This window comes from Macrosteles quadrilineatus, unplaced genomic scaffold (genome assembly GCF_028750875.1).
Source record: "Macrosteles quadrilineatus isolate MER2022 unplaced genomic scaffold, UCM_ALF_1.0 Scaffold_1__1_contigs__length_201487025, whole genome shotgun sequence".
Classification (NCBI taxonomy): Eukaryota; Metazoa; Arthropoda; class Insecta; order Hemiptera; family Cicadellidae; genus Macrosteles; species Macrosteles quadrilineatus.
Window position 1 is genome coordinate 21,364,902 of NW_026542594.1, and position 14,377 is coordinate 21,379,278.

At 36.3% G+C, this 14,377-nt stretch overlaps 1 protein-coding gene across 1 annotated transcript in view; it reads left to right on the forward strand.

The window, feature by feature from the left end:
• LOC129004939 (uncharacterized) overlaps positions 1 to 14,377 on the forward strand; it is a 76,868-nt gene that overhangs the window by 21,032 nt on the left and 41,459 nt on the right. The window contains exon 2 of the mRNA XM_054433661.1: positions 12,384 to 12,460. Coding sequence (XP_054289636.1) covers positions 12,384 to 12,460 — 77 coding nt within the window. The remainder of the gene's footprint in view (positions 1 to 12,383; positions 12,461 to 14,377) is intronic.

A 14,377-nucleotide genomic window follows, 5' to 3' on the forward strand; every position in this document is an offset into this window, starting at 1 on the left:
AAAGTAATGCGTTTTACGAATGCAAGAGACGTGTGGCTAGAGCTGCATAGGTTGTTTGATGGGGTGTCTGAGGACAAAGCCTACAAAATATATCAAGAATTTTTCAGTTTCAATCGGGATCCTAGCATTGATATTTCTGGTAACCTATCTAAGCTTAAGAACTTATGGAATAGTTTGAAACTTGAAATATCTAAAGAAGGGGACAACAAATTTGTTTTAACAGATTTGTTTTTGATCTGTAAAATCTTGGGAATGCTTCCTGAGGACTATTTTGCATTCAAGTCTAGTTGGATGATGATGGCAAAGTCTGAAAGGACTATTGAAAACCTAACCACTCAACTGTGTGCTTACGAAAAAGCATTAGGGTGTAACTCTCAGGGTCAAGAAACGTTATGGGTAAAATCGGAAACTAGAACCAAGAACAAAGCTAGTTTAGAAACTAAGGGAACTAATAAGAAAGTCACATGCCATTATTGTCAAAAGATAGGGCACAAAGTTAAGCAGTGTACAAAGTGGAAAGCAGATGGGAGGCCGCCTAAACCACCCACTTCCAAAGTAACAGAGGGTAGTACACCTAGTTCAAATATGACTTTGTCAGTTGATGTAATGATGACTGAAAACAACAGAGACTGTTGGTATGTGGACAACGGTGCCACTAATCATGTCACATATAGAGAAGACTTGTTTCAGAAGTTTCAGCCGTTTGTCAACCAGGAGTCAGTGATGACAGCCAATGGAGAGTACATCAAGTTTAAAGGAACTTGATGTGGAGGTAAATGGGAAGCCTAAGAGATCACACTAGAGAACGTGTGGTATGTACCGGGAATAAAAAGGAATTTATTTTCAGTACTTGCTTCTCAGGACTTGCATTTACAAAGTCGGTTCACGTCAACAACGGAAAAATGTCAACATGAGGTGAATGGAGAAGTTGTCTTGGTGGGTTACCGATGCAGAAAAGGAGGTCTGTATAAGCTGAAGGTTCAAAATGTAAAACCAAGTGAGCCTATCAAAGTAAACTTACTAACCAATAATGACAATCTTCTACAGGTGTATCATGAGCGGATGGGGCATCAAAACACGAAACATGTGAAAGCGACCATTGAGAGAGAGCTGGGAATAAAACTAACTGGGGATAAAGAGTTATGTGAAGGCTGTGTCTATGGAAAGAGTCACAGGTTGAAATTTGGCACTAGAGAACGAGCCACAACACCTGGGGAACGAATTCATACGGATGTGTGCGGACCTTTCCAGTCTTCAATGTCAGGCTACAAGTACTTTGTTTTGTTTAAAGATGACTATTCCAGGTATCGACATGTTCACTTCATGAAGGAGAAATCGGAAGTTTCTGAAAAACTTAAACTATTTCTGGCAGCAGCTAAAACTACTGGACATGTAGTTAAAGAAATGGTGAGTGACAATGGCAGAGAGTTTGATAACGGCGTAGTTAAGAGCATGTTGCAGAACAGAGGAATCAAGCACACCCTGACGATGCCCTACACACCGGAGCAGAACGGTTGCAGTGAGAGGGAAAATCGAACAATCGTGGAAACAGCTCGTGCTATGATGCACTGCCATGAGTCCCTTCCACAAGGCTTATGGGCAGAACTGATCAACTGTGCTGCTTACATCCTCAATCACACCGGCCCTTCTTCAGAAGCTGACAAAACCGCGTACGAACTATGGCTTGGAAAAAGACCTAGTATCAAGCATCTAAGGATAATCGGAAGCGTCTGTTATCCGCATGTACCAAAACAAAAGAGGAAAAAGATGCAGAAGAAAGCACAGAAATGAATACTTGTTGGGTACGATGAATGTGGCTATCGTATCTGGGTCAAAGAAACTATCACACTGGTGAGATCGAGAGATGTCATTTTCAACGAAGAGCCCTTATTTCAGAGAAAAGAATATGAAATCCCTTTGTCAAGTGAAACAAGTCAGGAAAACGACTGCCAAGGCTTAGAATACGACGTTGAAGATAACGTTTATCAAGAACCGGAAGAAAATGAAGACGAGGTGGAAGCTGACCTACCTGAGGGATCGAACATTTATGATCTACGAAACAGATCAGAAATCAATGTTCCGAAGAGGTTCGACGACTACACCATGACTGCAGTTACTAATGTTCAAGAACTGAATGAGCCTGAGTCATACATGGAGGCAATGCAAAGTGAAAAAGCTTCCTACTGGAAAGAAGCGATGGAAAGTGAAATGAAGTCGCACAAGGAAAACCAAACTTGGACCCTGGAGAAACTGCCTGCAGGAAAGAAATGTATAACATGCAAGTGGTTATACAAAGTAAAAACTAATCCTGACGGCTCAGTTGACAGGTTTAAAGCAAGGTTGGTGGTTAGAGGTTTCTCGCAGAAGAAAGGAGTGGACTTCAACCAGACTTTCAGCCCAGTAGCAAGACTCAGCACAATCAGATCCCTACTGAGTGTAGCAGCAGTGGAAGGTTTGAGTTTAACACAATTCGATGTATCAACCGCATTCTTATACGGCCAAGTCGATGAAGTTATTTACATGACGCAGCCTGAAGGATACAAGGATGGTACAGATCGTGTGTGCAGGCTGAACAAGAGTCTCTGCGGTTTGAAACAGGCACCTCGCTGTGGGAGTACCAGATTCAACAAATTCATGGGACTTCAAGGATTCAAGAAAATTGATGCTGATCCGTGTCTGCTCATAAAAGAAAATGGAAAAAGTTAAATGATTGTAGCGTTGTACGTAGATGACGGGCTTATAGCGACAAACAACACGGGAATGCTTCAGAACTTCATGGATCATCTGACAAAGGAGTTCAAAATCACATCTATTACTCTAGACTGACTCCCTCAGCAAACTCGAAACCAGCATCTTTCGATTTGGGCCTAGAAATAGAACAGAAAAGTGATGGAAATGTTAGAATATCGCAGAAAGTGTATACAAAGAAAACTCTCTAACGCTTTCAGATGAGTGACTGTAAACCCAGCTCCAACACCCATCGTGAAAGAGAACGCAACGCAACCATCAGGGAAAAAAGAGAGCTCAAGAGACAAGTATTCCTACAGATAAGCTGTAGGTGCTCTGATGTACCTGATGACAGCAACTAGGCCAGACATAGCCTATGCTGTGAGTAAAGCATCGCGTACTCTTGAAAACCCGTCTCACAAAGACTTCATAAGGGTGAAGAGCATACTGCGACACCTGAAAGGAACGATCAACTACGGAATAGAATACCAGTCCAAAGAAAACAACTATGTTTTGGAGTGCTTCAGCGATGCTGACCATGCTGGAGACTCATCGACCGGACATTCTGCAACAAGAGTAGTCTGCAGTTTTGGAGGAGGAGTAATCGCCTGGCTAAGTCAGAAACAATCGAGCGTGGCAATCTCAAGCACTGAAGCCGAAATTGTTGCAGCCAGTGAAGCCTGTCACGAAATCGTTTGGCTGAAACGACTTTTGGAAAAGATAACTACACTGAAGAGTGTGCCAGTTCTCAACATCGACAACGAAGCAACAACACGGTTAGCTGAAAACCCTGAAAACCACAGAAGAACTAAGCGTATCAAAATTAGACATTTCTTCATCAGGGAGCTTGTAGCGGAAGGACAAGTCAAGGTTAACCATGTACCAGCTGAGTTCCAACTGGCAGACTGTATGACCAAACCTCTTCACAAGCCAAGACTGAAGACTTTGTGGCAAGACTTAACTAGTGACTTTAAAAAATTCTTTAAATGAGGGAAAGTGTTAAGATATGTGATTATCTGTCATTTCAATAATTTTCCTCTATGTTTTTTTTACAGCTGTGATATTATTATTAATGCAGCTTTGTCATATAAACAAATAATATGAGTTTGTAGATGTGAACATAGCAAAATGTCTAAATAAAATTATTCTTTCCTGTATCAGCAGTAGTTATTTTCTTTAATTTCAACAGTTAATAAATATATTTTTTGCTCTGAATTACCTGAGTACTCGTTATTTGAAAAACATGCGTTTCTCGGTAATCACCCTGTACTTTGTATTGGTACATAATTAAATATGGATATGATATATTTTAGTACTGAACCGTTTTAACTAACTATATAATTTAGAGTTTTGTATCATCAAAGCATAAACTATAGGTTGTAGTAAATTTTTGAGGTACAAGAAAAAGACATTTTCACTAAACAACATAAGATTTTTATCAGTAAACTTTTCAATATGTATAGTTACATATTAAAAACTGTGTTCTACTAGAAACATACACAAAAGTGTTGCGAAGCATCTTCAAAAGTCCTTGAAAATCTTTAGTCATGTTCATAATGATAATTGTTCAACTACTGATAATAATGGTAACAAATGTTGTTAGCATCTTACAGCAAAGAGTACTGTTATCTTCATGATAGTAACAATATGTAGAGTAGACTAGCTGTAAATTTAAAAACATACATTTCCTAAAAACCTAATAAAACTCAATAGGTTTGCTGAAAACAACTTTTCATACATTTTCTTTTTCATTTCTTTCCCTACATTTTCCATACACTCGCACATTATAGAAGAGGAGACAGGGACGACTTCCTTGGATTGTCCGAATAATCTACTTTGGAAGTGTACTGTAGACAGCTAATATTCTTTACAACTAACTCTTTGCTACAATCTCACAGAGATATAAAATTCCATGTTTGTAAAACATCTTTCTTATGTTCAATTATTTTTAATTGATAGAAGGAATCATTTAATACTTTGTATTGTTCTATAATTAAGTATGAAAAACATAAAAAAGGGTTTTGTTAAAATGTTTAACAATATCAGGAAAAGTGGAACAAATGAACACAATGATAAGAAGTTATGAATTATTACAAAGCAATAAGACAACACTGAAGGGCAAACTTAGACAAATAAGGAAAGCAGGTTGATACTTAACTCAGCGGAAAGTAAATAAAAGAAACGTCTTATAACACTTAAAACATATATTTACGCTTATACTGTTACTCACAAGACGGTAAATATACAAAAACCGGCGAATGTTTTCGCGATAGATTCGCCTATTGGGTCTGATGATGATTGGAGTGTCCAATCGAAATCGATCACCACTTACCATCTTTTTTGTATATTTACCGTCTTGTGAGTAACAGTATAAGCGTATCAATATAATATGTTTTAAGTGTTATAAGACGTTTCTTTTATTTACTTTCCGTAAATTTAATAACACGTACAATGCTGATCAAGAAGTTATTTACTTAACTCAGATAACCTTACTTGAGCAGGAAAAAAATTATCATGAACTTCATTCGATTTTGGACAGTTGGATGATATTTTAATGGTGTATTAGCTAGGTTTATAACCATAAAATAAAATCAGGGCCTGTTTAAGGGGTGAGCAAAGTATGCGGTCGCGTAGGGCGCTAAGCAAGGTGGCACCTATCTTATGTTCAGTATTAAATAAGAAGACTAGAGGCATTGGATGTATAAAACTATGAACATCTCTCGACGCCCTGTAAACATCATCATTGTCTCCTGCGATTGCAGCAAAATTCTGGCCATCTTCCACGGTCGTTGGAAATCATCATGATCTCCTGCAATTGTGGCAAAATTCTGATCATTTTCCGTAGTACACATTATCATCGTCTCCCGCTGTCACGGTAACATCATTGTCATCATGCTTAATATCTTCGCAAAAAACAGTAATTTTTTTATCACACAATCTTTGCAGACATGTTGGGTATCAATATCAGCATAGACTTTTTTGATCCATTCTCGATATCAATACTAATTTCCAAGTATTAGTGTTACTGAGAATCATCCCTATCTCCAACCCTCACGAGCCAGCAAAAGTTACAGGTGGGGCCTATGCTCTGTGGTGGGGCCCCTAGATTTATCCCTGTGAACTTTAACCGACTCATGTTCACTGTAAGCTTATAAGGGCTTGCTTCCTATAGAGTTATATATTCAATGTTAAAGGTTGAATGTTGGTTGAGTTAAATCGCCAACTTGTAGGGCTTTAGTTGTAAGGATCTAGAATAAATTGGACATGGTAATCTGGAGCCCTTGCATATACTCCCATTTCTTAATATTATTATTCACAAATAACAATAACCATAAATAATAACAAATGGACTCGTCCGTCGGACATCCTCCGTCAACTACTTATTGGACTCATCTGGAAGACGTTTACACTTATGGGCGTTCTTAAGCGTTTGTGTTTACTCGGATTTTAAAATCATCCAAAGACAATCCTTGCTACCATAAGTTTTTAGGAGGGGCGTCGAAACGTTGTTCAGTACCCCGGTTACAAATTGACCCCGGGCCCAGGGGCGCAAGCAACAGACAATATATTAGGAAAATATCTGGAATTGCGCCACAATAGAATCCTTCTGACTTCAGTTCCCACTCATGACTCATCACCGCCCCTGATTGCATCGTTACTTGTTCCGCCTTGTCTTTATTTGTAGGCTATTAATTTTTATGTAATTTTTTAATCACTCACCAAATGTCAGTTCCTTTGGTCAAATCTGGTGAGGAACATGTTATCAAATGGTTAGCTAGTAAAATTGCTGCCGTGTTTTTGCTTATGATTGTATTTACGTTCAAGGAGTTTTATTTTACATTGTACTGTAATATCACATCCTTTTTCTGTGAAATAGGGTAAACAAAAAAAAACCAAGCGGCAGTGAGTTTACAAAGAGGGCGGCAAACAACCTTTGGACAGTGAAAAAGCGATTTAAAAAGTTCCTAAAATAAGTATAGCTTACAGCATCATTAAAATCATTTAGGCCTAATGATCATGTGTACAGAAAGTGTTGTGACCCTAAAAATTAATGAGTTTGCCAAAAATTTTTTTGAAAAAACAAGTTCAAGGTGTTTGGTTGTTTAGAGTTTAAAATGTTTGCAATTACATCTTAAATAAAAAAAAATTAATTCAAACATTTTATAACTAAACCCATTGGGCAATTTACTTTTAAAAACATATACCCTTAGAAATATAAATGTGTACCTATATAAGTAAAAGTTAAACTATTGTATATTTAATGGGTGTAATTTTATTAACAACCAAAAGTTGACAAATATATAAAGAGGAGCCTTATCTTTGTTAACTTCCAGATGCGTGTGCAACTCATAAAATACCAATTTTCGTTTTGTGATTCAAATCAATGTCGGCGGTAGGGTGTGGGTGGGGGTGGTGGGGGGCAACTACCTCTTGGGCCAAGAGCGCATCAAATACTAACCTGATGTTGGTCGCTTTTGCTAGAAAAATGCCTAGAACTGGACCTTAGTATTATTAAAGACTCCAAATGTTAAAAATGTACTATGTGCAAAGGAAGAATATTATTATTCAACTAGTGTACCTGTTGCTCGAATTCGAGCAATTGCCAAGTATTACAGGCGTTATTTTAAAATGAATAACAGTCATAATTTCCAATGACTTTAATAGAGTCGACTCAAAGATTATGGAAATACTCAGTCACGATGTACATTATAGTTAATAAACATTTCTTGTAAATATCTTATCATTTTTCAAAAGCTGATCTTGTTTTTTAGTATTTTCTACAAATGCTACAAATGTCCACTCATAGCCGCATTAGGTTGTCCATATTAAGGATTATAAATTCTAAAAAAAACATTATTTCTACATACGTGTGTAAATTAAGTATGGAAACAAATCTGTATTTTTAAAACCGAAATAGATAGAAATATTCTATTTGTGGCAATAATAGTTAACAAAGATTCCGCAATTTTTCACATGAAAAATATTTTTTTACCCCCCTAACAGGGTAGGTGGTAGGGGGTGACTTATTTTTTTCAAATAGCAACCCCTATTGAGTGACCCCTCATTTTGAAGGGTTTGTCAAAAGAAACACAATGACGCAAATCCGAGGTGAATATCTCACTCCTAGCTAACATGGCGGATATTCCAAAATGGGCTTTTTTTACAAAAATTAAATTTTTCATTACCCACCATTTAGGCTAGGGGTGAAATATCTACCTCGGGTTTGCGTCATTCTTTTTCTTTTAACAAACCCTTCAAAATGAGGGGTCACTCAATAGGGGTTGTTGTTGAAAAAAATAAGTCACTCCCACCCCCTACCCTGTTAAAGGGGTTGAAAAAATATTGTTAATTAAAAAAATTGCGGAACCTATGTCAACAATCAATTCCACAAACAGAATATTTCTATCTATTTCGGTTTTAAAAATACAGATTTCTTTCCATTATTTGTGAAATTGGTGTTTTTCACGTACAATAAATCAAATTTTGGAATATCCGCCATTTGGGCTAGGAGTGAGATATTCACCTCGGATTTGCGTCATTGTGTTTCTTTTGACAAACCCTTCAAAATGAGGGGTCACTCAATAGGGGTTGCTATTTGAAAAAAATAAGTCACCCCCTACCACCTACCCTGTTAGGGGGGTAAAAAAATATTTTTCATGTGAAGAATTGCGGAATCTTTGTTAACTATTATTGCCACAAATAGAATATTTCTATCTATTTCGGTTTTAAAAATACAGATTTGTTTCCATACTTAATTTACACACTGTATTTCTTCTACTTAATGGTGTTCTATGACTTTCATATGTTTCCATAGTTTGCAAATCGGCTCTTTTAATGATTGCTCAAGAAATGCAGCACAGTGTTAATTCAGTTTTATTTTTAGTATATAAAATTGTCCAAGCTTTCTCACTTTTTTCCATTGTAATATTTACGCAAACCCAAATTCAAATCTATATAATTAATACGCTACATGAAACTTTGTCGGTTGAACTCCTCCGCCATTTCTTAACCGATTTTATCCATTGACGTCTCATTGGAAAGAGCGTGTTGCGTGGATTTGCAAACTGGCCTTACATTTTTGAAAAAGTCCCTTGGGCTTTGCCCCAGTGGTTGTTAAAGTTCCCATGTTATCCTTACGGAGAACATAATTGTTTAGATTTTGATCAGCTGTATAATTTAATTGCTGTTATTTATTTTTAAATTCAATGAAACGCACTGAGTACATTTATTTACTATTTGAGTTTGTGTAAACATAACCCCCAAGTATAGTTGTATCTTAAATTTATGTATTTATCGTTGTTTTGTGTCGCTAAGACAGATCGAGTTAGCATGATTGTAACTGAAATTTATGCATTTATTGTTGTTTTGTGTAGCTATAATTTGTTTATTTGTTGTTTTTTTTTCTTTTAAATGCCTCCGACGCGACGACAACAAAACATAGACAAGAGGCGTAATCGTGATAACAACCGCAGCTACAGAACAGTGGCACGTAATAGGCTTAACTCATCACAGTCAGCACCTGACCCTGGACAATCTCAACTATTAGGTTACAAATGCGCCCTAACACTACCCCAAAACGACTTTTCGTTCTCAATTGGCCCTCTATCAGTGACCTGTGTTGCCTGTACAGCGAGGCATTTTGAGAAGGAGAAAACTGGCCGGAATGCTTTAGGTTTATCACTGAGTTACACACCGGTAATCTTTAAGTTGACTCTTTTAAACTCATTGTAAATATGACTGTTATTCGTTTCTGAAATAACTCCTGTAATACTTTGCAATTGCTCGAATTCGAGTAACATGTAAACTAGTAGTAAATATTTCATTTCAACCAAGTCAATAAATGTTTCCTTAAATTCAAACTAAAATATTAACAGCAATTAAATTGTCCAGCAGATCATAATGAAAACAAATATGTTCTTCATAAGGATAACATGGGAACTTTAAAAGCCACTGGTGCAGAGCCCAAGCACGGCCACCTTTAAGTACAGGCTGTGGCCTGGTAGAATTGGCTTAGTCGCATAGTCGCAAGTGGTGTTGTTTAGTGACAGACGTCCCATAAGATAACATGGCAGACATGTGACATCAGCTCATTAATTCACACTTTATTGATTCAAATTAAAATTTATGAACATAAATTTATTAAAATATTGAAAATAAAACATACAGAATCGAAAATGGAAACAATATGAATTACAAATCTATATCTGTACATTTTAAGCAGAGTCAATATTGTCATAGTCCAGTAACCAATCTTTCGTAAATACACAAATACCATTAGCTGCTTCCAAACAAAACAGCTGTTACAACACCCTTTGCGACGTTGCCACTTCCAAGGCCGTGGCCTCGAGTTAAAGGCGGCCGTGGCCCAAAGGGACTTAAAACAATGTAAGGTCAGTTTGCAAATCTACAAACCTAGACAAACATTTTGGTAGGCTATATAATATTTGGGGTTAAATCCTAAAGCAACAAGATTTAAGATTACTGTACTACTCTATAATAATATGGTATTTTACACAATTTAAATTTCATGATTTTACTTTCTCCCCCCATAGTATATGGAGAAAGTATTGTTTTTGTTAAAATTTTTGAGTTTGAGTTTTGAGTGGATATAACCGTTTCGGCTCCCCCTGGGCCTGGACCCAAAAAGTAGTTTTTGAATGGTATCTCCAGCTGTTTTTTTATTTTGAAATTTTAATTTTTAATGTTGATTTTCCCATAAAACTCATAAAATAACAAAAAAAAATGGATTTTCTCAAAAGTGGCCAAAACGATTTTGATAAAAATTTAATATGTTGTAGCCGTTTCAATTCTGAACAAAATGGTACAAATCCCATTTCTGCAAAAATTATGGTTCAAAAGTTATTGTAAATTATGTTATTTTCCCATAAAAACCCCATAAAATAAAAAAAATAGGATTTTAGAAGAAATCCGCTTTTGATTTACTGTATTTTAGTATGTTATGATCCTTACAATTTTGAAAGTTTTTTCATTTCTTAGAAATTTTGATTTTTAATGGGGATTTTCCTATAGGCCTAAAACCACATAAAATAACGGAAAAATCATATTTTCTCGAAAATGGCCTGATCGATTTTCTTAGAAATTTAGTATGTTATAGTCCTTTAAATTCTGAACATAATGATACAAATCCCATTTCGGTAAAAATTACGGTTAAAAAGTTATTAACTTAAATGTTATTTTCCCATAAAATAACAAAAAAATTGGATTTTTGGAGGAAGGCTGTTTTTGATCAAAATTAATATGTTATGGTCCTTATAATTCTAAAAATAAGAGTACAACACCTCATTGCTGTAACAATTACTGTTCAAAAGTTATTGCAACTTTTGTGATTTTGAACTAAAAATGTAATATTTACTCTCACCGCTTACCCATGATAAAGGTTGTTGACGAGCTTATAGGAGAAAGTATGTGTCAGAATGCTGATACCGTTTATTTAACATGCACTAGGACCTAAATAGAAGACTTGATTTATTACAAGCACTTAAAGCATATTTGCATAATATTATTTATGATGTTAGGAGACTCTTGTTTTCCTTCCCATCCTGTAAGTGGCTAGTACAAATACTTCTACTAATGTGTAAATGTGTTGTAATGTTTATCTTACCCCAAGGTGGTTAAACTATTCTAAAGGTTAAGTTCAGTCATGTGGAAAACAAAAGCGAAATTAACACTCTTTACTGTCTGAGAAACTATTATTATTGTAAAATAATAAACTATTTTATAGTCCCTTCAACTTTAAATTATATTCAACACAAAATAGTTTCAGATACAAAGTCTATCTTCTTAACCCTAACAGATAATTCCTCCTTCCTATGAATAGAAAGTTTCTACAGCAGTTACAGAAGCGCTTATATGGGGCCTTCCTAGGTCTGTGGAAATTGTGAAAACTGGGACAAAAGCCATTCCGATCCGACCTGATTTTGGGACAGCGGTGGAGGTCAAGAAGTGATGGGACGGGAAAATTTCACCGCTAATGCTTGGGAAACTTGATTAAAAAAAAAAAAACTTTGCAGCAATTACACTCTACAAAGGCTAACAAAAACAGTTATTTATGTTGGAAACACTATATTGGTTGGCCAATGTGTTTGGAGACAACAATTTAACGAAACTATCCCCCTCTTGTTATATTTTCTCCTAAAAAAAGAACTTATAAAACATCAAATTAGTACAATCAAAAGCTGTATAAACAAAGGCATGAGAATTAATTGACTGTATAGGACATACAGAATCAAAGTCAACTGTTCGGGCTTCTCTCGACTCAGGGTCTGTAGAGATGTTAACGTATATCAATGTTTAGGGACGTACTAGAAGGATTTAATTAAGACATCATGTGATAAACCAAAGTTAAGTTAAAACCATTTGAAGCACTGATCTCAGTTGTTCATTTCTTTATCAAACCTTCACCTTATTTTTATACCAAGTGTATGGGAGCCTAAACACTGTGGAAGAGGCTCAGAGGATGTATTTAAAAAAATTACATAAGAGTCTGATGTTAACAATAACACTAGCTGATGTTGAGCATAGGTTTCTCAAGAAAGCTGTCATAGAATCGTTTTGAGTTTCCCAGATCCGGGTTTAGTTTCCTATACTAATCATGTCGATAAAAAAATGTGATTTGTGAATCTTTCATGTTTCAGTGGGGGTAGTGTAACACAATTCTTCGCAATCTTAGTGCTGGCTTCAATCATCACACAATGCCGTGGACAGCAGTCAGGTAAACCTCATATAGTGCTAGTGGATGCTTCAAAACTTATTTTGCCACATTTATAAGACTTTAAAGGGGGAGGTAGGAGCGAAACACAATTTTTTCCATTCAAATCATTGTACAGTAGCAAAACAGAATAGTACCTAGTACCCTACCCTTAGTAAATTTAATAATTGACTATGGGATACAACAGTCAAAGATTGAATTGATGACATAGAGGTACCATCTGAAAGACCCTAATGAATTAAATATTTACAAGCTAAATATGTTACCTACAGCATAAAAATATGACAAATCCTATACTCTAATACGAGCAATGTTTGCTTGTATGCTTGCTTGCTTGCACAAAGATCTCGAAAACGGCTCCGACGATTTTCTTAAAATGTTGTAAATAGTTCATTTCTGGCCTAAAAACTAGTTTACTGCAGTTAGAACTGCCAACAAAAATCTAATTACGTAGAAAAATGAAACTGAAAATCACATTTTTTTACATTAGTCTTATGGGTTGCTAGGTAACCATGTTGGCTGAATTAAATAACAAGGAAAAAGTAAACAAAAGACTTGAAGTTGTAGCATGTGTTCATAATAAGCCAACTACCCACAGTATACTAGCAAATTACAAATACAGTACAAAAGGAAAAACATCACTTGTTAATAGTGAGCAAAGATTATACTTAAGATTACTCGATACATTGTAGTCAAGGGTAGCAGTGCGAAGTCTAGGATCTGTTTATGACGAATACATTAAGGTATCTGCAATCCTAAAATGCTATGGGAAGGGAAGGAAACAGGTCCGTGACGTAGGAAGTAGTGAAGGAAGTAGTAAAGGCAATCATAAAATGCTATGGGAATAGAGGGAAACTAACAGGTCCGTGACGTAGGAAGTGATGAAGGAAGTAGGAAATGCGAGCAGTCCGGAGTGTGGGGACTGTTTATGACGATAAGATTAGGGTATCTGCAATCCTAAAATGCTATGGGAAGGGTGGGAAACAGGTCCGCGACGTAGGAAGTGGTGAAGGAAGTAGTCAAGGCGAGCTGTCCGGAGTGTTGGAACTATTATGACGATTAGATAAGGGTATGGGCAATCCTAAAATGCTATGGGAAGGGAGGGAAACAGGTCCGTGACGTAGGAAGTGGTGAAGGAAGTAGTCAAGGCGATTAGTATGGAGCGTGGGAACTGTTTATGACGATTAGATTAACGTATCTGCAATTCTGAAATGCTATGGGAAGGGAGAAAAACAGGTCCATGACGTAGGAAATGGTGTAGGACGTTGTAAAGGCGAGCCGTGTGGAGTTTGGGAACAGATTTATGTATCTCCGATACTAAGACTGCTTTCAGAGTGAACTAATGATTTTCTCCGAGCAAAGCTCGGTCCCCAGGTACTATTAAGTGAAGAGTCTATTTAATGAACATAAAACAATTTGAAAGCTGACTCTTGAATGTATATAAATAATGCATGTTCAATCAAATCATGTATTTTGTTTTAGCAAATTTTTCTATAGAGAAGTAGCTAACTACCCTCCGGGCACGGAAAGACTTAGACCCAGGACTGATTTACTTTTTTCATATTGATGTCCCCAAAGGCCAAAAACACTATTTGTTCAAAATTATGTACTGTATCTATATACAGGGTGTTTTTTTAAACTTGCTTCTTCATTTATGTAAAAACTGCAATAGATAGAAATATGCAGTTTGCCGGAATCATCTATTGATGTAGGGGCCACAATTGTTGTGAATTTAATGTGAAGTTCCCATTCACCCCCTTTCTCCCCCTACCCTTAACTTAAAATTTTTAAACTGCGGGTTTCCCTTCTGACATATCAAATGTGAGGCATGAAAAAAGAAAAAGAATGGCGCTAACTAGATATCTCTACATAAATCCTATCAAAAGTTATGGCAGTTCAAAATTTGAATTTGGCTGTATC